This window comes from Topomyia yanbarensis, chromosome 2 (assembly GCF_030247195.1).
Source record: "Topomyia yanbarensis strain Yona2022 chromosome 2, ASM3024719v1, whole genome shotgun sequence".
NCBI lineage: Eukaryota > Metazoa > Arthropoda > Insecta > Diptera > Culicidae > Topomyia > Topomyia yanbarensis.
In genome coordinates, this window is record NC_080671.1 from 15384633 (window position 1) to 15405391 (window position 20759).

At 37.9% G+C, this 20759-nt stretch overlaps 1 protein-coding gene and 1 long non-coding RNA gene across 2 annotated transcripts; both read right to left on the bottom strand.

Annotated features, from left to right (window-relative positions):
• Window positions 1-3487: 3487 nt before the first annotated feature.
• LOC131678724 (probable cytochrome P450 6a23) lies at window positions 3488-5489 on the bottom strand. The gene is made up of 2 exons (XM_058959003.1): window positions 4056-5489; window positions 3488-3968 (listed from the first exon to the last, which is right to left on the bottom strand). Exons 1-2 carry the CDS (start codon window positions 5131-5133, stop codon window positions 3553-3555), a joined length of 1494 nt encoding a protein of 497 aa, XP_058814986.1. The 5' UTR covers window positions 5134-5489; the 3' UTR covers window positions 3488-3552.
• An 11940-nt stretch (window positions 5490-17429) lies between these two features.
• On the bottom strand, window positions 17430-18316 carry LOC131683348 (uncharacterized). The gene is made up of 3 exons (XR_009304511.1): window positions 18227-18316; window positions 18011-18163; window positions 17430-17947 (listed from the first exon to the last, which is right to left on the bottom strand). It is a non-coding gene; the product is annotated as an uncharacterized LOC131683348 (long non-coding RNA).
• Window positions 18317-20759: the final 2443 nt, after the last annotated feature.

Here is a 20759-nt window from a genome sequence, read left to right on the forward strand (position 1 = left end):
GGCAATGCATGTTTTTTTAAAGTCTTGGTCATTCGAAGTATAAAACCAAGTTGATTGGATACCTTATAAGCGATATATGAAATATGGTCACAGAAGAACTATCATTTGCTATCAAGTATGACATGACAGATCTTTAATAAAGGTTTCTCGTATCAAGTTGATTCCTTGAAGCGAACAGTTAAATGTGGTAGGGCTCCGTTTAGCGAAAATATCAAGCTGCTGGAAAGCCTTCTTGGAGCTGTAACGCTGTGGGTATGGTCGTTGATAAGTAAATATAAAACCATCGGTTTTGTGGGAAGAATGTTTGCAGCGCAACCTCTTTTAAGATTGCTCTCACCACTACCACCACCACGAGCATCGTTGCTGTCAGATAAATTCGTGTGGTTAAAGAACAATCAATACGTTTATATACAGTATTATCATTTCATCGTGGAGCGACCATTTTTGGAACGTGGATCTGCATTCTTTCGCCGAAAAAGAATTCTTGGTTACGTGTGTTCAGATCAAAGGTTGAATCGAATACACAACGTAGGGTCTAGCTACGAGACGAAACGTTGTTACTCTGTCGACGAACCGGTGCCAATAACTGCGTTTTTCAGCTTTCATCCAGTTTTTCAAAATTCGGGTGATTCCACGTCCAAAAAGTCCTTACATGACCTTTTCACGTTGTCGTCAGCCAACGTGCACCGCAACTTCGTCGTCAAAGATTTGGGAGTTTATTTGGACAACAAGTTAACTTTCTCCGAGCATGTAACGTCTACTATTGCCAAAGCGTTCTGCATGTTAGGATTTTTAAGGCGAAACACTCAGTCGTTCCAGAATGTGTACAGTTTGAAAACGCTTTATTGTTCGCTTGTACGCAGCATCTTGGAGTATGCCGTTCCTGTTTGGGCTCCTTATCACAGAGTCCACATTAATAGCATTGAGAGGGTGCAGAAATGTTTCATCAGGCATGCTCTTCGCCTTTTACCTTGGACCGACCCAGTTCGTTTACCGCCGTATGTGCAACGTTGCGCATTAATCCACCTGCCTACGCTTGCTGACAAGAAAATCAAACATCAACGAATGCTTATTTTTGACATCCTGGACGGGAACATTGAAAGCAGCCAACTCTTGGGTCAACTTAATTTCAATGCACCTAGAAGACAAACACGCCAAGTGGACTTTTTCCGTTTACCGTTGTGCCGTACGCAATTCGGACGAAAAAACACGTTAAATGTATGTTGTCGTGTGTTTAATCAAGTTTCATGTTTTTTCGATTTTAATGTTGCAAGATGTACTTTTAGTATTAGGATTAGTTGATAAGCCAGTCTGTGCGATTAATAGTCGAAGACCTATATATATATAAATAATTCTGCGAAATCTCTGCCCACGATGGAGTGGGAGACTCCACGTCCACGGTTTTTCGCACCAGGCACTCGTTTCGTCTGACCTTTACGCGCAGTGTCGAGAATCAAGCGAGCCAAAACCTTGTACTCTTCCACTGAAGAAATTTCTTGTTTTGATTCGATTGTTTCAGATATAATGGAAGTTTAGCTCTTTCAAACAATGGACACATTAATTGTAGCAAAAAGAGTTTGCCTTTGATTCGGACACTTGGGTGAATAAGGGAGCGGAGAAATTAATCTTTATAGCATTTTTTCTGGGAGCGTACTTTAAAAGAATGTTTCAATTTTCCCCGCAAAATTCATATGCGGAACATGTCATACGGAGTCTCCACAGTAGGAATACTTTTCATGATTATCTTCGGATTTTCTACACCGTGCCTTGTTTCTACTAACTATTGTATGCCCAATTGCTTGTAACGACGGCAATTCATGCCCCACGGCACAAAAAGGCGTACAGGTAGACGATCCCCTTTAAAAAGAACAAAAATTGGAAGAGTAGTTCTGGCAAAAGGTTTGAAATTAGGCTGATGAAAAATTAATTGTTTTCTTTTACTCCTAGATTTTTGCAAAATGCAATTGCTTGCAAACCAGAATTTTCACTGAATGAAGCAAAGGGCCAACCCCATTCTTAGCAAATACGGCCCCTGTCGCAGACTACACCATCAATTTCTACTTCCCGGGCAGGCATGTATATAAGATACCACTTTGGTACACGGTCGGGTGTTGTTTAGTTAGATCACGCATATATCGATGATGTCAAATAGTTTATCTTTGGTCCGACAGTAGACCATCTGTGGGTCGGTTTTACTTGATGTCGGTCATCGGAGATGCCTTCCCATTAAACAAAATTATCATGAGGACTTCAGTATCCGCGAAAAGAAGGTTGAATCGGAGGGAACGGAAATTTAATGTAACAAATTTAAAAGAATGAAGTATTTGGTACTTAGTTGTGGAACATTTGTAATATCAGTAATCATTACACACATTTTCGCTGCACTGGCGGTCATAAAACTCGTTGACAAAGAATACTTCCAAATTGCCACTAGCTATTACCAAGAAATTTTCATTTTCAATTACACACACCATGCCTGAACTTTCGTCACTACGGGTAGAAATCTTACTACCAACTCGAGAAAAAAGTGTTCCGATGGCCCTGATTAAATTTCATCCTAAGTACTGACTATGTAAGTGGCTGAGTGGTAAGCGTGGGCGCATCTTACCCCACAGTGTCAGGGTTCAATTCCGAGGCGAGGTCGTAGAGATTTTCTGAGAGACAAAATCCGTAGGAAGATGTTTTATTTTGAAAGAAATGTAAAGTCTTTGGTCTCAATTCATTTGTTTTGATGGGCCGATATAATATATGGAAGCTCCAGTATATACAATTTCTCATTACACCAATCCAGCACTCAAATGTAATCCATAAATTGTCACTAATTTTCAACGTCACTAATTTTACAATTAAGTTTACATTAGAAGTTCTTTTTGTTGATATCTATCGTGAACGATATACATATGTGAATCTATGAGAAAAGCACAACGATACTAGTAGATGATATCTTTTTTCTATGGCCTCACACTAATTTTTTCGACCTTTCTGAATATTTGTACATTTATTCTGTCGGTTCGTTTTGTTCGACATAAACATCAATGAAAAAATAAAATTCAAGCTGGCACTAAATTCATCAACCCCTTAAAGACCATGTTGGTTATACATGATTAATAAACAGCTACTTTCTGGAAATGTTTCTTTCCACCAAGTACATGAAACTATCACCTTTCGTTTAGGTACTAAGGTACTGGAAATAATCTGACATGTATTTTGGATTTGCATCGAATACCTCTTGAGGAACTGTCAAATAAGCACTTTGAGGTACAATTCCGGAATAACTGTTACTTGCCGAACACAGTTGTTGACAGATTACAAAAACGAGAAGTTTCATCATTCGTCTGCAGATGTATACTTCGTTCTAGGAGTAACGGGACGTCCGGAATTTTCTCGCAATGTGAATTTAATTAATCGTTTTTCAAAAAGTACTATCCGATACATGCTCTCGCCAAAATTGACTCTCGTTTGTTGTATTGCAATGAAAGCGTTTAAAACAGTTTTAATAGGAACTTTATTTACGTACTTAATAATAAATAAGATGAATTATTTACAACAGTCTCAGATTTTTTCCACTTTCAACCACAAACCTCCCTTTGGAGCAAGCACGAAACTTTTCACATCAAATTCCAACGGAACACTACACTTTTCTCCAATTGAAAATTTGAAGTTTTTCAACAGATACGCCAAACCGATCCGCGCTTGCATCATTCCGAACCGAAGCCCAACACAGATTCGGGGTCCCTCTCCGAACGGTGTCCAAGCGTACGGGTGCCGCTTCTGATCGTCGCTCCCGTTGAACCTTTCCGGATCGAATCGTTCCGGATCGGGAAACACCTCGGGGTCATGGTGTATTCCGTAGACCGGGACGAAAATGCGTGTTCCGGCTTCGATGATTAATTTCGAATCCGGTACCTGGTAATCCTTAGCCGCAACGCGGAAATGAACAGGAACGGGTGGATACTTTCGCAGAGATTCTGAAAAAGAATTCAAATGAGTCAGTTCAAATAAGTTGACTTTAACTTGTACAAATAAGATAAATAACTGATAATATTCCAACTCACCGTTCAAAATTTGATCCAGGTACTTCATATCCATGAGTGACTCGTATGTCATCTCTCCGTTATGTTTACTTAAAATCTCTGCAACGTGATGTCGACCCTTCTCCTGTATGTCTTGATTCAGTGCTAGCTCGTATAGCGTCCAAGTAAGCAGGGTTGAACTGGTTTCGAATCCGGCAATGTAGAACACGAACGCCTGCGCTGCGATCTCATTGAACGAAAGCAAACCATCCTCACTTTTGTTCTCATCGACTGATTTCATCTTGTTTAGCAAATCCATAAAATCATTTCGCTGAACGTTGTTCTTCACGCGGTAATCGATTGTTTCCCGAACTACTTTTAGGAAAAACTCGGACACATCTGGAGGAGTGGTAGAAACACCTATCTTCTTCGCAAACGCTGGAGTAGCTGTCACCAAAAAACCCTTAACTTTTCCTCTCGATCGGAAAAGTTTCCTTCCCATCACTCGAAACTGAGCATTGGGATCCTGCATAGAATTGCATTCGATTCCAAAGGCGCACATTCCGATAACGTCTGTCGTATACCGCGCCAGTAGATCCTTGAGTTCGAATTCACTTTCCTGGCTGACCATAGTTTCCAGAAAATCATTGAACTGCTTTCCGGCTGCCACGATTGTGGGAAACATCATCTTCATTTTTCCGGAAGTAAACGTCGGCGATAATTTATGCCTGAGTGTTTTCCACTTGTTACCGCTCACGTTGAACATGTGCGCCGATAGGGGATCGTATTTTTCATTATAGTACGTCCCGCGATCGTGAAAGTTTTGAAAATCTTTCACGAAAATACATTGCAGTAGGTCCAAATCCGTTACCACAGCGATCGGTGTCGTAAACAGATAAGCCCCACCGAATGGAGCCATCCCTTTCAACTGATTGTAGAGTCGCTGGAAAAGCTTAGCGAACGTTTCTGTTGCCCCGATGGTCTTACCATTGCCGTACAAAATGTGCGGTTTCAGGAACGGCACTTTACGATCAGCCCAGTACGAGTACTTTCTGTCGACGTACAGATAAATGGCAACGCATAGCATCACCACGGTGATGATGGCGTCCAAAACTTCCATTGTGTTAATTGACCGGAAACAAAAATTAGTTGGTTACATCCAGTTCAAGGTAGCAAACCGCGACAACACAAGTGCGAATGATTTTTTTTAAACAACCAACCAGTCTCACTAACAATCTACAACTAAACTGTCTGCTGAGTATCGCTTGTAGTTATATTGCCTATCGTAGCACCGTTATCTCATCTGGTCGCCCATACATCTGTCGGAGCAAGCTGATAAACAGACCCTGTTGACTGCGGAGCGAAGAGAATTTGATGGGCAATGGTGACGGCGCGTTTTTAGTTTGATCTCATGCAACCTGAATCCATCTAGGGAGTCCCCCATTACATGTGACAGGGTTTATAGGGACGGTTGGCGCCTACTGTTATTGTTTTGAAAAAAAACCAGACGAGTTGTTGAATCATACACGAGAACTAAAGAACGCACCTAGATATTTATTACCGCTTTATGAGCTCTTGTTGGCGAATGGAGATAATGAATGATGTAGGCAATTTGGAAATGATGCAAATCCACGGAGCATTTCTCCATCACCTGTTCGTATTACACTGCTAGTGTGTACATATAGGGCAAAGTGCATATTTTCACCGTATTAGGGAGAGTGGCTCACTAATGCATTAATTACTCGGCCTATAATCGATGGAATGCGTACAAATTGGCTTCAACAGCTTTTCTTCGTTGTTAAGAACTAAGATAATAACACAAACTCCATGTAAACGATGAAACGCTAGTGTTTTAGCGCAAAGAAAACTCGAATCGAGTGCCCCCATTGTTGCCCTACCATTTGATTGAATACCTTAAACAAAGAAGGCAGACACTGCTCTAACCAATGACTTCAAATGGGTAGGGTGATAATAGAAACATAGTAAAAATAAGCTCATTACCCAACAGCATTGCTGTGTTTTGGTTTGTGTGCAATATTTTGATCGCAATCTGAATGCGTATTTAATCGTTCGATGGCGCTGTACCACGGTTATAATCCAAATGCTAAATGATTTTATTCGTGTTTCACTGTAGCATCATCAAAGCATAACTGAGTACATCTTTTTTCAAACAGTATTTTGCCAAATAAATTTGGAATTCGCGGCAGATTTTCAAAGTATGAAATTCTTGTTTAATTGGAATTGATCTCAAAACGACAAAACGGCAGAGCAATCTCTTCAGCGGTCTATTCTTCTCGGCTTCTCTGTTCGATTAGGTGTAATTACTTAAAAAAGCTACTGTTTAAGGGGAAATTCTCATTCAAATGGTAAAAAAGTAAACAAAATTTGGATTTTTTGTGGGCCAATGAAACAAACATTGAAGGAAACAGTTTTAGGATTCAAAAAGCTTATATTTCCGTCATCATTTATAATTATTTTTTTCAATACGAAAAAAACAAAATGGCGCCCATGGTGACGTTCTCTCTAAGGTTAGGTGCACATGGATTTCCAAATCTGCGTGCAGCCTGCTGACTCAGGATCGATCTTAAACACAAAACTAATAATAAGGGCAAATATCGACCCTTTTTGACGAGTACCGGTTCTACGGTGCTGAAGCTCTCAGTACCGGTAATACCAGTAAAATACCGGCACTGGTATATTTTGGTCTAAAAAAATAACGCCAGGAAGAAATAAAATGTTAATAAAACATACTTTTATTATTATTTATTATTACTGAGCAGGGAAAGTTATGAAAATTTAGAGCCATAGTACTGAAGTGAGAGCAAGTATCTGAAATATACAGATTGGACAACTGGAGTAGTAGGGTGGTAGTGTCATGAGAAACAGGCTTCAAACCTTACAGACTAATCTTTCGTCTTCTGCTGGAAGGAGTCGAGCTTAGGCAGCATTATTACCAAAGAATAACTGAGTACATCTTTTTTGAGTCAGTATTTTGCTAAATAAATTTAGAATTCGCGGCAGATTTTTAAAGTATGAAATTCTTGTTTAATTGGAATTGATCTCAAAACGACAAAACGGCATGGCAATGTCTTCAGCGCACAGGGGTCCCACAGGTCAAAAAAGGGTTTTTTTAGATTTCGTCACACCTGTTGTCTTTAGAAATATGATGTGTTCGAAAAAGTTTCTTGGAATAGAACTCCCCTTCTTTCCACCGTATTGGATTGATGATTAATCCCTACAATTTTACGAAATTTATTTTCTTCAATAATTCAGAAATTCGTAAAAAACAATTTACCTGAAGGCTCAAACTCTCTATCTTTTAAGCTTTTTGAGATATGGACATTATTTGTGAAAGGTCCATTAAAAACAGTTTTTTCATCAAAAGTTTTCTTCTAGATTTTTTCCATTATATAAATGTTCTAGAACAGTGTTTGGTTTGTTGAACTGCATGACTTAACCGAAGACGGAAACTTGCTATTGCTAGTATTTGTGGAGATATTTACATTTTTGCCTTTCTCAATAGAAAGGTATTGCAATTGCTCTGAAAACCGACTTTTTAACGGAGGCCCGGAGGGCCTAGTGACATATACCATTCGATTCAGTTCGTCGAGTTTGGCAAATGTCTGTGTGTGTATGTATGTGTGTGTATGTGCGCATGTGTGTGTGTATGTGACCAAAAATGTCACTCATTTTTCTCAGAGATGGCTGAACCGATTTTGACAAACGTAGTCTCAAATGAAAGGTGCAATGTTCCCATAGGCTGCTATTGAATTTCTAATGGATCCGACTTCCGGTTCCGGAATTACAGGGTGATGAGTAGGAACACGCAAAAAATGTCGATTTTTATAAATTCTGCAATGAATGTATAAAGGTGAAAATTTTTCCAAAATATGACCACAACTGCTTCGATTTATAATATTAGGTCACTAACATCCATTCAAAGTCTATTTGGCCACATTGGCCACCATCATCGGTTCCGGAAGCCCCGGCGGAAGTATCTAAATTCAGAATAACAGTCACATCGGTTTCTCGGAGATGGCAAGACCGATTCGACTAAACTTAGTCTCAAATGAAAGGTATTGCGTCCCCGTAAATGGCTATTTAATTTCATCCCGATCCGACTTCCGGTTCCGGAGTAACAGGTTGTGGCGTACGATCACATAGCAAATTGTGATTCAAACCGATACTCCGATGGAAGCAAAAAAGGTAAAAATTTCGCTAAAATGTCTCTCAAACAACTTCAATTTGCTGTTCTAGGTCACCGACGGCCAACCAAACTTTCGTTGACTACATTAACCACCATAGACGGTTCCGGAAGTGCCCGGGAAAAGCGGCCATCTTTCAAAATTTGCGAACTCACATCAGTTTCCCGGAAACGGTCGGGCCGATTTTCACAAACTTAGTCCAAATGATAGCTATAATATCCCCGCAGATGTCTATAAAATTTCGTACGGATCGCTTATATGGGTCCGGAAATATAGACTAAATCGTCCGATCACATATGAAATTCCCATATAAGCCGGAACTCTATTTTTTTTTCAAAGGACCCCATGAAATTACAGATATCGAATTCGTATTTTTGATGCCAAACATCTTTAAAATGCATGAAACGTCGAGATATTATGTTAACTCGAAATTTTTTTTTATAAAGATCGACTTTTTGGGACTTTGCCGATTTTGCACCTTTTTTCAGTTCAATATTACCGTGGCTGTTTTTTCTTTTTCAAAATTTTAGAACTCGAATAATGATTTATTTTCCTGTATATAGTTGTCATGTGATGTATAATAATAAAAAGTAATATATGCATTTAAAAGTTTCTAATGAATATAAACAACGCACACATTCTCGTGATTCATGATTGAGAAAGGCACAATTGCACCGCTAGGTGGATTAAAATAGGTTTTTTTTATTGAAAATAGCTCTTTTTCCAATGCCTATAACTTTTAAACGAGCAAGAACGAGCAAATCACTTGGTAAACAAATTAAGTGCAAGAAAAACACAATAAATTTTGAAAAAATCAGATCTCTTCAAGGCGGCCCTCTATGGAAACACTAGAGCTGAAGTTCGTTTCTTTCCGTCGTCAAATGCATTTGATTACTCTCCAATTGGTTTCGCTTCTGCCATTTTTATTAAGTAGACGCAAAGGAATTATCAGTCTCTAGTGTCAGGCGTATGCATTGAGTTTTTGAACAGCTGTAACTTTTGATTTACTCAAGACGTGCTTACAAAACTAAGAAGGGCTAATTATTGCGACTTTAACTCTTTATTCCAGAACCAGTAGTAATATGTAGTATTTGTATTTGACGCAGGAATGAGAAAATTTTTAGCTCTAGTATTTCCATAGAGATCTGGTTTGCCCGTTTTTGCCCATTTAAAAGTTAGCGGCCTTGGAATAAGAGCTATTTTAAATCGAAAACGTGAATATATCCACACATAATAACGATAGTAAGTTTCTATCTTCGGCAAAGTAATGCAGTTTAATAGTGTAAACAATGTTCTAGAACATTTATATAATGGAAAAAAATCTAAAAGAAAACTTTTGATGAAAATACTGTTTTTAACGGACCTTTCACAAATAGTGCCTCATATCTCAAAAATCTTAAGAGATAGAGAGACAAAGTCTTCAGATAAAGTATTTGTAACGAGTTTGTCTACTACTTTGCTGAAGTAAGTATTTGTCTATCTGAATTATTGAAGAAAATAAATTTCGTAAGTCACTACTAGGGGGATTAACCATCAATTCGATAAGACAAAAAGAAGGGGAGTTCTTAGGGTTGCCACCGCTGGAGAGGCTTTAACCCGGAGATTTTCACTGACCAGCGGGGTGGTGGATTTGAGTGGAACTAGACAGAAATTGAAATCAAAGCGATTGCTTGGCATTATTGAGCACTTTAATAGCTTTTCATTACTAAAAAGTAATGTTGTAATTATTTCACGTTTGAGAACGGTTCTGTCGGTTTAATCCAGCTACTCTCGCTGTGGATAAGTCGAGCGAGCATTGCTTTCCAGGGTAGGGCAGCGGCATTACACCTAGCCAGTTGGATTAGAAAAAATCGGCCATACCTGGCCAGCTGGTTTGGGACCACCGTGCTGCGGTCCATTCTTCTCGGCTTTTCTGTTCGATTCAGTACCGTCTTTATGCATGGGCACACTGGGCCCAGACCAGGGATGAGGATAGGCGCATAAAATCATGCTGACTGAACGCACTACTGGTGCCATGACATTTTCAAAAGAAAAGAGTGGCCCAGTCTTTAAAAATATGGTTCAATGAGCAATCTTGGATTACTATATCGATCACAAGTAGAATATTCTTGAGCTGCTGATTGCAGTTTCGGTAGTGTCAAACGTAAAGATAAACTATGAGTTACGGCGACATATACTCGACCAACCAAAGTATAGTTATCCTTATACTGAAGCAAGAAAGACCTGAAAAAGAAACATCCTGATTCTAAACCATCTGAAAGAGGTTCGCTGAAGCCGCGTTATATCTAGTTTCATCACATCAGGAACGTGATACTGCTCTCGTTCATTATGTGAAGAATAACACTTTTGTAAGCTTTTGTTGTTTAAAAATAAAGATAAAAAAATTTGATAAATTCGTTAAAAGACGACAATCGTATTGAAATCGTAACTAATACATAATTTTTACAGTTGAGTTTAATTTACTTCTGATTTCAATTAGCTCAGTCCGAAGGAAAGCGCATCAAACTGAGTGATATTTATGTAGTTTATATCATGTTTTACCCACCCGCATAATACACTTTAAAGTTCACATCGAGTTCTAAGCGAACTTTCAAGCTGCTTAAGCTTTAATGGAACTTGAAAGCTGCTTTAGCCGCTATTAGAACATAAAACGTATTGCAAAATTTCTTTAAACGAGAAGCTTATGCAGCTCCCTTATACGAACTTTTGGTTGCTTGGGTAGAACAGGCTTAATATCGTACAGGCTTAACTTTTGTCTTCTGCTAATGAGGGTCCAGCTTAGGCAGACTAACTACGAATCACTTGAGTTCACAGCATGTCTCCTGGCGTAGACAGACTTGTCCATCTTTACCGTGAGAACCGACGGTAACATTTTCATTTCATTTTTAGCAACATGGGATTTTTAGCTACTACTTCGTAATTGCCCAGTATCTTTCGATCTACTGAAGTTTCGGGTAGTTTGGCGTATTGAAATCTTTGGGCACTAAATTTATTTTAATGACTCCATGCAATTCAAGAACTGATCTTGCATAAAGGCACGATGTCAGATTAGGCCAAAACACCAGAGAACCACAGTCTTGCCTAAAAGAAGAAGTCAACGTTTGTGAAGGCACTCCTTGTCCCGGCTCATAATCCCGTTTGTGACATAAATCCGACCTCATTTGTTGCAACTACAGATTGCTTGCCAGACCGAAAAAAATCCTGATCAGTTTCGAATTATTGTTTGATTGTATTTTTCAACGATATTAAATCTATCTCTGGAGGTAAATATCAGGCACTCTCGAAACTGTGGCGTTCACTGCCCCGAGCCGTTTCTAAATTTGCGATGGGATCATTTGAAATTCATGCAATGTGCGAACTGATTTTTTTAAAGTTTGCTAGGCTAAATTTTCTGGTTATGTTAATAGAAAGAAAACTCACCAAATTTCTCATTTGCACATTATTATATTTACATAATACGAACATTACACATTAAACTGAATTTCAACTAAATATGGTTATTCTGTGTCGTTCTGAGAAAGACTTGTGGTGCAATATTTTCGTGAAAAGTATTAAGAGTGGGAGACCCAAAAATTCTGATGAGTATGAACCAACAAATATCAAAATAGAGAATTATGAATTGTTTCCGTGTATTGTTCGTATTTAATGTATCAAAAATCTTAAACTTCAGCGGTAGATGTCTAAACGAGTAATGTTCGCCCATCTACCAATGAAGATTGGCATCTATTGACATATGTTAGAATATATATGGCTATATTCACGAAGTTATACGTGGCCAAGCGCATTGTTTACGAAAATAGCCTTAAATGCATCATGAAGTACGAAAAATGCTGTTCAACAATAGGGACCCTTTCGTTCAATAGTACCCAGGGGTCCCGAGTGGTCTTAAGACGGCCCTGGTTCGATTAGGTGTAATTATTTTAACCAGCTCCTGTTCAAGGGTAGACTCATTCAAATGGCCAAAAAGTGAGCAAAATTAGGAATTTTTTTGTGAGCCAATGAAAAAAACATAGAAGGAAACAGTTTTAGGATTCAGAAAGCTTATATAATTTTTTTTTTTGCATTTCAAAATAAGTTTTTCTTTCAGTATACTCCACCACAGTTACTGCAATTTTTGCTGCTAACGGTTCTGATGCGTTCATGCCTTTGTTTTCCAAGACAAGAAAATTGAATTCTGCTACCAAAACAAGTTTACTAGCGGTGAAGGTGAATTTTACACACTTTCTGGCGGATGAAACGTTTTGAAAATCATCAATTTCTACTGCTTTGTTGCTTATCCACTGCACAAATAGTACCTCCAGCTGCGCAGCGAAATCAGAAAACTGCGGAAGCGAAATATGCCTCTACCCACCCCAAAGGACCAAAGGAGTGACATTAACCTTCTTAGCTAAGTCACTCCCAACGATTTATTATATCTCCTGCAAACTGAAACGGTCGGTACGGTTGTCCTCGTTTCTTCCTCCTTTAAGATTCAAAACAATTCGTTAATTAAATTATTCACTAAGAATAATTTAATTGCCGTCTAATTTTGAAACATCTTCAAACCCAACTCTGCACAGTAGGCCTGGCCGTTTTAATATTTGCGATATATGAAAATATGCTTCAAATATTAATATTGACAAGAAAAACACTACAGACCAACTGCAGTGTTTTCCAGGATGCTTTTCAATACTGGCTGTGTAAGGGTTAGAATAGAATAGAATAGAAGCGAAATGTGTTGTGAAGATGATTTCCATGTATATGGAATTTGTTAAAGGAATCATGCCGAAATAAGGAAAAGTTGAATGTATTATTTCAAGAAACGTTTACCCATCTATTTCCAATACTTCATATTGTGAGAATTCAGATGAGGAAACATACTTTTTTTATATACTAGTGCCCAACTTTGGATGCAAATCACATATCATCAAACAACGCTGATAACAAACTCGGATCAGATCCCTATGTGCCTATTCGGATCGAGGTTGGGTATAAGGTCGGCATTCGTTCTTTTATGAATTAATATTTAACAGCAAAATGAGTACAGGCGTGACTTAGGCCACGAATTGGTTATGTCGGCAATAATTGGAACCAACCCGAATGTCGTTTACGGGAGATTCGAATGAATTGTTATTCTATTTATGCGTCCAACGGCAGTTATATTCGTAACTCATCTAATGTCCTAACCTTGCTGGTCGATATTTCAAAACTTCATACATTCCAAAAAGTAGGATAATTATATTCGCCATCAAAAGCTTTGCATAGTACCGAAAATATAGGTACTTATTTTCATTCAGTATCGGTATTTCGGTGCTAACAATAGGCCGGTATTTCCGGCATTTTGATACCAGTACTACAGGTACCACAACCCTAGGTGCGATCCCAAACTTTGAGATTGATTTTCTAGTCTTTTTTTACTCTAAGGTTTCACTAAAATAATGAATACAACGAATGTGTAGATTTTATAGATCATTCCCCCAATGGAAAAGGTTTCATTTTGAGAGGTCAAAAAAAGAAGTCTTTAAATTGAACCATTTTCAAATGAGATTTAACGCAGATTTGATAAATCATGTTTTCAGTTAAACGTGTTTAGTTTTGAGAACACTTTGTGTTTTAAAATCCAGTTTTTCATTGTGTAAGCTACTCTCTAACCATCAGAAATGAAAATAATTGCCTCTGCTAGTAGTAGGTGTTCGCGCACATTCAAGCGTCTGTAAAGCTGTCGGATATTTATGACGAGGGAAATTGTTCGCTTCGCGGTGTAGTAAGAGCTGGCGGACACATTAACTAAGTTTAGTGGGTTTATTCCATACTTATCGTAAGCACAAACTGTCCAGTATAAAACAAGAGCGTATCCGATATAATTCAACTGTAATTTATTGTACAGTGCAGTACTGTAAAGAGGTTTTCGTTCGATGATAACTGTTTAGTACTGACTGACTGTGGATAATTCTTGATACTAGCTCTTAATATCAACTTTGAATAATGACTGGCTTAACTGTTAATTGTTTGAACTATATATAGGTTGCTACCACTATTAGATGAACACAACTGTTCATACAGGAAATGAGAATATTCTAGAACCTTATCTATGTATGCGTGAAACGCAACTGATTGCTTCAAGCTGTTCCGTAGCGTACAGCTACTCGAATTTTAGGCTAGTCATAAACTGTTTTGAACTACAGTGGGTTCTTGCTAAAATGATTCAACAATGCTAAGCAGTGGCGGATCCAGGGGGAGGGTCCTGGGGGTTCGGACCCCCTCCGAAATTATTTTACTTGTTGAGAAATTTTTAATTAGTTTCAATTTTATATTAGCTTTAAACTCAAAATTACTCCAAACCAAATTTGATTAACAAAACTGATATTCTTTTAATAAGGTGTTTGCGTATTACGAATTGTATAATGTTCAATTTAAAATCGAAATTTCGGACCCCTCCCGAATTTTTTTTCTGGATCCGCCTCTGATGCTAAGACTGGCATAAACAGTAGGAAACGACACAAAGTTATTCATACCACAGCCGTGTACGGCTTACAAATATTTTCTTCCCGGTATTTTACAGATCTTTGACGAGATGCTTCGTGTTTACTCTAAACAGCTCAACACGAATGATAATAAAACAAATGTGTAGAGAACCTATACTTAAACCGTTTCATCATTTAAGAGTTCAGTTGGTGCACCATATTGACGGCTCTGATCGAGATGAGCTGAAAATTTTTACCATTTCCAAGTAGTTTTCGAAAAAAAATTCAAAACAGTTTTTCGTCATTATCGCTTGTCATACATACATTTCATTCAACATTACTGAAGATATTTTCGACGAAATGGCGAAGAAATTGATTAAATCCATGCAGTGCATCAAAAGATATAAGCGTACCAAACCTTACACGACTTTTCTTCCGAAATTTTATTAAGGGGGCCCTATATTTAAAGGTAAGTCGTCAGTCACTACAAAAATATTTATTCTGGGTACGAGTCGGTCGGGTTTTCAAAATATTTCGCATCTGACCGGCTTTCTACGTGACATGATGACGGTTTCTAGCATTTTAACTGCCAATATTGGCCTGTTCATAATATGTGTTTATTAAATGAACACCTAACGAAAAAGACAACGTAGGCCGTATGGCATTATGGTAAGCAAAAATCGCTACAAATTCTTGAATATCCGCTTTTACAGTAATCAGAAAGGGATAGATGATTAATTAAATTCTGATCCGCATATGCAAACTTCGTTGCATGGGTGTATCGGGGATATTTATAGATTTTAATTTCGGAGTTAATTATTTGCATAACCGGGGAAACATTGATCACTTTCTGAGAAATTCTTAAAATCAACCGGTGCAAATAGATTTAAAACAGGTGGTTAAAAGTTTCAGCGAGGAAAAAAACTTTTTTTGCGAATTTTTTTAGAACTCAAGCAAATTTTTGCATACACGTTCTATGTTAAAAATACCTAATCCCTACGTTGAATTTTTGAGATAATAATTCATTTAAGGGTTAAGGCGGGGGGGGGGGGTTTGGTGAAGTTCGAGTTTCCCAACAAAAAATATTCGGGTGCAGCAAAACCTATACCTGCTCAAATCATAAGAATACCGAACCATTGTTACTACCAAAATCCCGGAATAAATATGAGTAACGTCATCCCCCGAGCATCTTATTGTACGTTACCAGAGGTAGATGCCTCTGCCATAAACTGACAGACTTTGAAACAGCAGATAGCGTGAGATTAATTGGTGAGGCAAATATTCGATCATATTTCAACGTATTAAAACTTAAATTAAAACCATTTGTTTCTAAAAGATTTAAAGGTTTATTTGCTTTGTCGATTGTGTGAGCTGAACTGCAAAGGATGCTAATTTGTTGCATTCCAACTCAAGTAACACACATGAAGAAGGGCTACCAAGAATAGCCAAATGAAGTCATCTGGCTCATTTTGGGTGGTTATGGTGTAAAGCCCAATAGAGTCCATCGGCATTTAGGCGTCGCACGAAGATAACTTAGTTCCCCTGGAGCAGTGAGATTAATGTATGTATAACAACACGTGAATGGGACTATTGATGGAGATATGATTTAAAATGTACATATTGAGATCCCGCATTTGCATTACTGGTTTATAAATTCATCGTGGAAGCAATTTGTTTTTCTCCCGAAATGAACATCAACGCATGCCAATGCCGACACAACTGAGTACGACAGTTGAATCACAGATGCGCTGTGTTTCGTTTGGATTTTAAATATGATATTAATATTCATTATTTCCAATTTATATTCCATATTTCATACATAGCATCCGCCATACCCTAGCACTACCTTATACAGCTTAGAAAAAAAGTAGAAAAGTGAAAACAAATAGAATGCATTTAATGGGTGATTTTCATCATGCGGCATTCTCTTTGTGAAATCGTACTTTGTTCGCATTTTTAAATTGATTACAATAAATGATAAGTTCATCATATTTGTTACACATGAAAAGACGGGAAATAAACTAATTATTTTGATAAGTTCGTAATACAAGGGGCGACTAATTTAACTTTCTTCCCCGCACGGCAAAAAAACCTCGTGCAGCCGCTGAAAATATTATTGATGTCGTCAATCCTGGGCCCCTTGTGTTTTTTTTCTCGCCAATGAACAATGATCAGGTTATCTTCTGCAGCTTGCTGATCGTTCATGTCGACGTCGCTAGTGCAGCTTTCATTTTCGCTGTTAGATGTTTGGTGCTTTTTGGGTTTTCGATTGATTTGGCAATCTATGGTTTATCAGCAGGTTGTGTGTTAGTGTTGCTTGCAGCAGATGAATTTTCTTTAGTTGTTTCGGCGCATGGCTAATCATAGCGTTCCGTCAGGTCACAGAAATGGCACGTGAGTCTCTGTCCGGGGTATGTGTATACGTTCAGTGAATTTTGGTGATACATTAAGGAGATTTGCATTCAAAGGTGAAGTAAAATGAAATAAGTTGGTGCAGCTGCATTCTAACCAGACGAACCCGTTCAGAATGCCGGTGAAAATTTTTCCGGGTGTCAATCGTAACGGATTCCACTTCTCCGTGTTTTCGAGATGATTTTTTAAATGTACTGTCGTGTGGAGATGCAGTTCGGCATTTAGACAAAATCAGTTCAATTCATACTGGGTTCCGGAGCTTTGTAGAGATATAATCAGCATATAAAACTCAATTTATGCACCTCGTGAACATAATATAAAATTTTTAGATATATTTAACAAAATATTGAATTCCATACACATGTACTATATAAGTTAAACCCACAATAGCTCAAGATTACTTTTTATCATACTCTCCTTAGATAAATTTCCGTTGGAGATTTAAAAATCTATTTTCACAAATAGATTGTGAAATTCTATACTACTTTCAGATTGTTACCAACATATGTTTGATATGAATTTACATATGCACTTATCAGGCTTCAACTATTGCTGTAATTGTGATCATGTAAACATATTTTTATAACATACAGTGTTTATCCCCATGTCAATAAAATCATTATTATTATTCGTTCACTGCTAGTTTTAACGGTCTAGAAGTCTAAAGAACAAATCACCATGCAAAACTCCCAAATCGATATCTGAAAACAAAGTTAAAACTTTTTCCGGAATTGTTTCAATTGGTATCACGATCTGCTGTCTCCTCAAGCAGTCCAGTGATAAAATCTCGATCCAGTGCTTGCTGGGTCCGTGGTGGTCCACCCTCCCAACCATGACCATGACCACCGGTTCCGTTGTGCGGGTGACAAGGAAGCTGATTTAAAAATTTATTATTATAACTGAAGAAAAATTAAAAAAAAATAACGATGTTACTTACCCCGGTATTGTTGGCAGCAGTGCAATTCTTGTGATGTCCAGCAACAATTCCTAAACAGACCACCACAAGCAAAACAAACATAAAAGTAGCTCTTGGGTTCATATTATTTATTGATTCTGACTGGAAGACAAAATATTAAAGTTCGGTTTAGTACTGCGGAGAGAAGCGGAAAATTAGTTAATTATTACGCCTGGTTTTCTGAATTAATGTTCCCACCAGTTTCAAAGCGACACCTCCGGCAAAATTGTTGAATCCTGAATTCACACGCTCGCCCGCTAGGCAAATGTTTAACCGCAAACCTGTGCGGCCAACCGTTGTTTATATAGTGAACTCGGAGTGCCATCACAGCCCCAGAGAATTACAATAGAATAACTTACAACAAAACAAAAAAAAAACAGCGAGCGCTTTGGGCCAGGGAAAATCGTTGTTCCATTTGCAGACTGTGGCGTTTTTCATCCGACACGTCGAAATGCGACTTTTCGGTACTTGAGAACGAAAAAACTTTGGGTGTTTTTTTTCCGTTCGCTCTGCAGTCTCGAGTCTCTCGACTGTGAATGAAATCCAATGGAATCACCGTATTTTACGTTACCCGGAACTGTGATGGGCCGACCAGCAAACTCATTTATTTTCGCAAGCTTTCCTAACCACTGACTGCAACGTTGCAACGGTTCACTGGATGCGGTAAGAGTTGCTAAGTGTGGGAAAAAGCCAGACCAGGAATGATATTTTTGCGTTGGTTGGGTGAATTTTCAGCGAGAGTGCCGTCATGGTTCGAACAATATGTTTGGCTTTGCAGCTACGAATGTTGGAGTTTTTCGTTGATTGATTAGTATGGTATGACAAATAGTTTTTAAGCTACAATATTTATAAAACATGTATGTTTTATGTATGTTTCCCTTTCGAAAAATAAATAGTTTACTAGAATTTCTGCAGTTTCATCATCTCATGTGAATTATTGCTTAGTCATTTGTTGGATGAGCTACGTAACTGCGGGTTGGAATCCTCTAGATGGTTGATAACCCTATTATCTTTCCACTGACAAACCCAGCAAAACTATTTTGTATTTTTTCTCTTACTCGTTTGACGTCTGTTTATTTTACTGAATGAAGCGTATTCCCAGAAATTATCTCACCAATTGCCGATTCAAGGTAAAGTAAAAGAGCGAGAAAACAAAAGTGTAATAGAGCAAAAGAACAAAAGATCAAACGAGCCAAAGGACCAAAGGGCAAAACGATAAGAGAGCTAAAAAGCAAAAGGGCAAGAGAGCGAAAGAGCGAAATAGCAAAAGTACAAGATAGCAAAAGAACAAATAAACAATTGAATTATATAAAAAGGACAAATTAGCAAAAGGCAAAGGAGTAAAAGAACAACAAAGCAATACCGTGCAGGAGCAAAAGAACACAATAGCGAAAGACCAGAAGAGTAAAAAAAACAAGAGAGAGAAACAGCAACTAAGCAAAGCACCAAAAGAGCAAAAAAGCAATAGAGCAAAACAGCAAAAGAGTGAAACAGCAAAACAAAAAAGAGCTAAAAAGCAAAAGAAGAAAAGAGCAATAGAATAAAATGTCAAAATAGCTAAAAACAAAAGTGCAAGGGAGCGAAAAAGCAAATGATGAATTGTGCTGAAGATCAAGAGAGTAAAATAGCAAATGAGCTGAAAAGAAAAAGAGCAAAAGACAAATGAAACAAAACAGCAATAGTACAAAAGAAAAAATGAGTTAGAGAACAATAGCTAAGCACAGCATAAGTATGAACATAACCATAACAGATCACCCGTGGTTGCTACTCTTTTATCGACCAAAACCAATTGAGATTGCAAAAATTTCATTGATAACATATGCTTGGAAATAACATGATGAGACACATTCTGCAATCTATATTGATCCCTGCATGCTGATCAATACCAATGCCGCCCGGCCACCCCCGAATGCAGATCTTCTGGGAAAGAAAGGAATGTTAGACTCCGGAGAGTTTATGCGACAGGGATATGAAAAAAATTCCTTTTGCTGATAGGTCTGAGAAAAATCGATAACTGGTCTTCGATCCCTATCGCGAATGGTCAATTATCAACCCTTATACATGACTAAATTCGTCACTCCACTTAGACAAGACCATGCGTCCTCCCCATGCACACCTAATGCCCCATGGATTAATTGGCTAGTTGCTCAAACAAGCACCAAATAATCATAAAAATTAGTCTGCTCATTTCAAAGTAATGTCAGCCCGACTGGCATCACCAGGTGAATACGTCCTCCCTTACAATGCCAGCAATAGAACAATGGATCAATACAGCTAAGGAGCAAAGAGCAACATAGCAAATGAGCAAAAAAGCAGAAAAACAAAAGCAAGGGAGCGCAACATAGTAAAAGATTAAAAGAGCAATAAGCAAAAGAGCAAAAAACCAAAAGAACAAAAGAGCAATAGAACAAAAGAAAAGAGCAATAGAGCAAAACAATCCAAGAAAAAAAAACAGCAAAATGGTAAAAGTGCTAAAATGCAAAAGAAGAAGAGAGCAAAAAATGGAAAAGTAATAGAGCAATGTATCAAAAGAGCTAAAAAGCAAAAGCACAGGAGGGCAAAAATGCAAAAAAAAAACAAAAGAGTAATAAAACAAATTAGCAAAGTAACAAGAGAGCTAAAAATCAAAAGACCAAGAAAGCAAAAGAACAATAGAGTAATAGAGCAAAAAAACAAAACAGCAAAAGGGCAAATCAATAAATATGTAAAATAGCAAAAGAGCTAAGCAGAA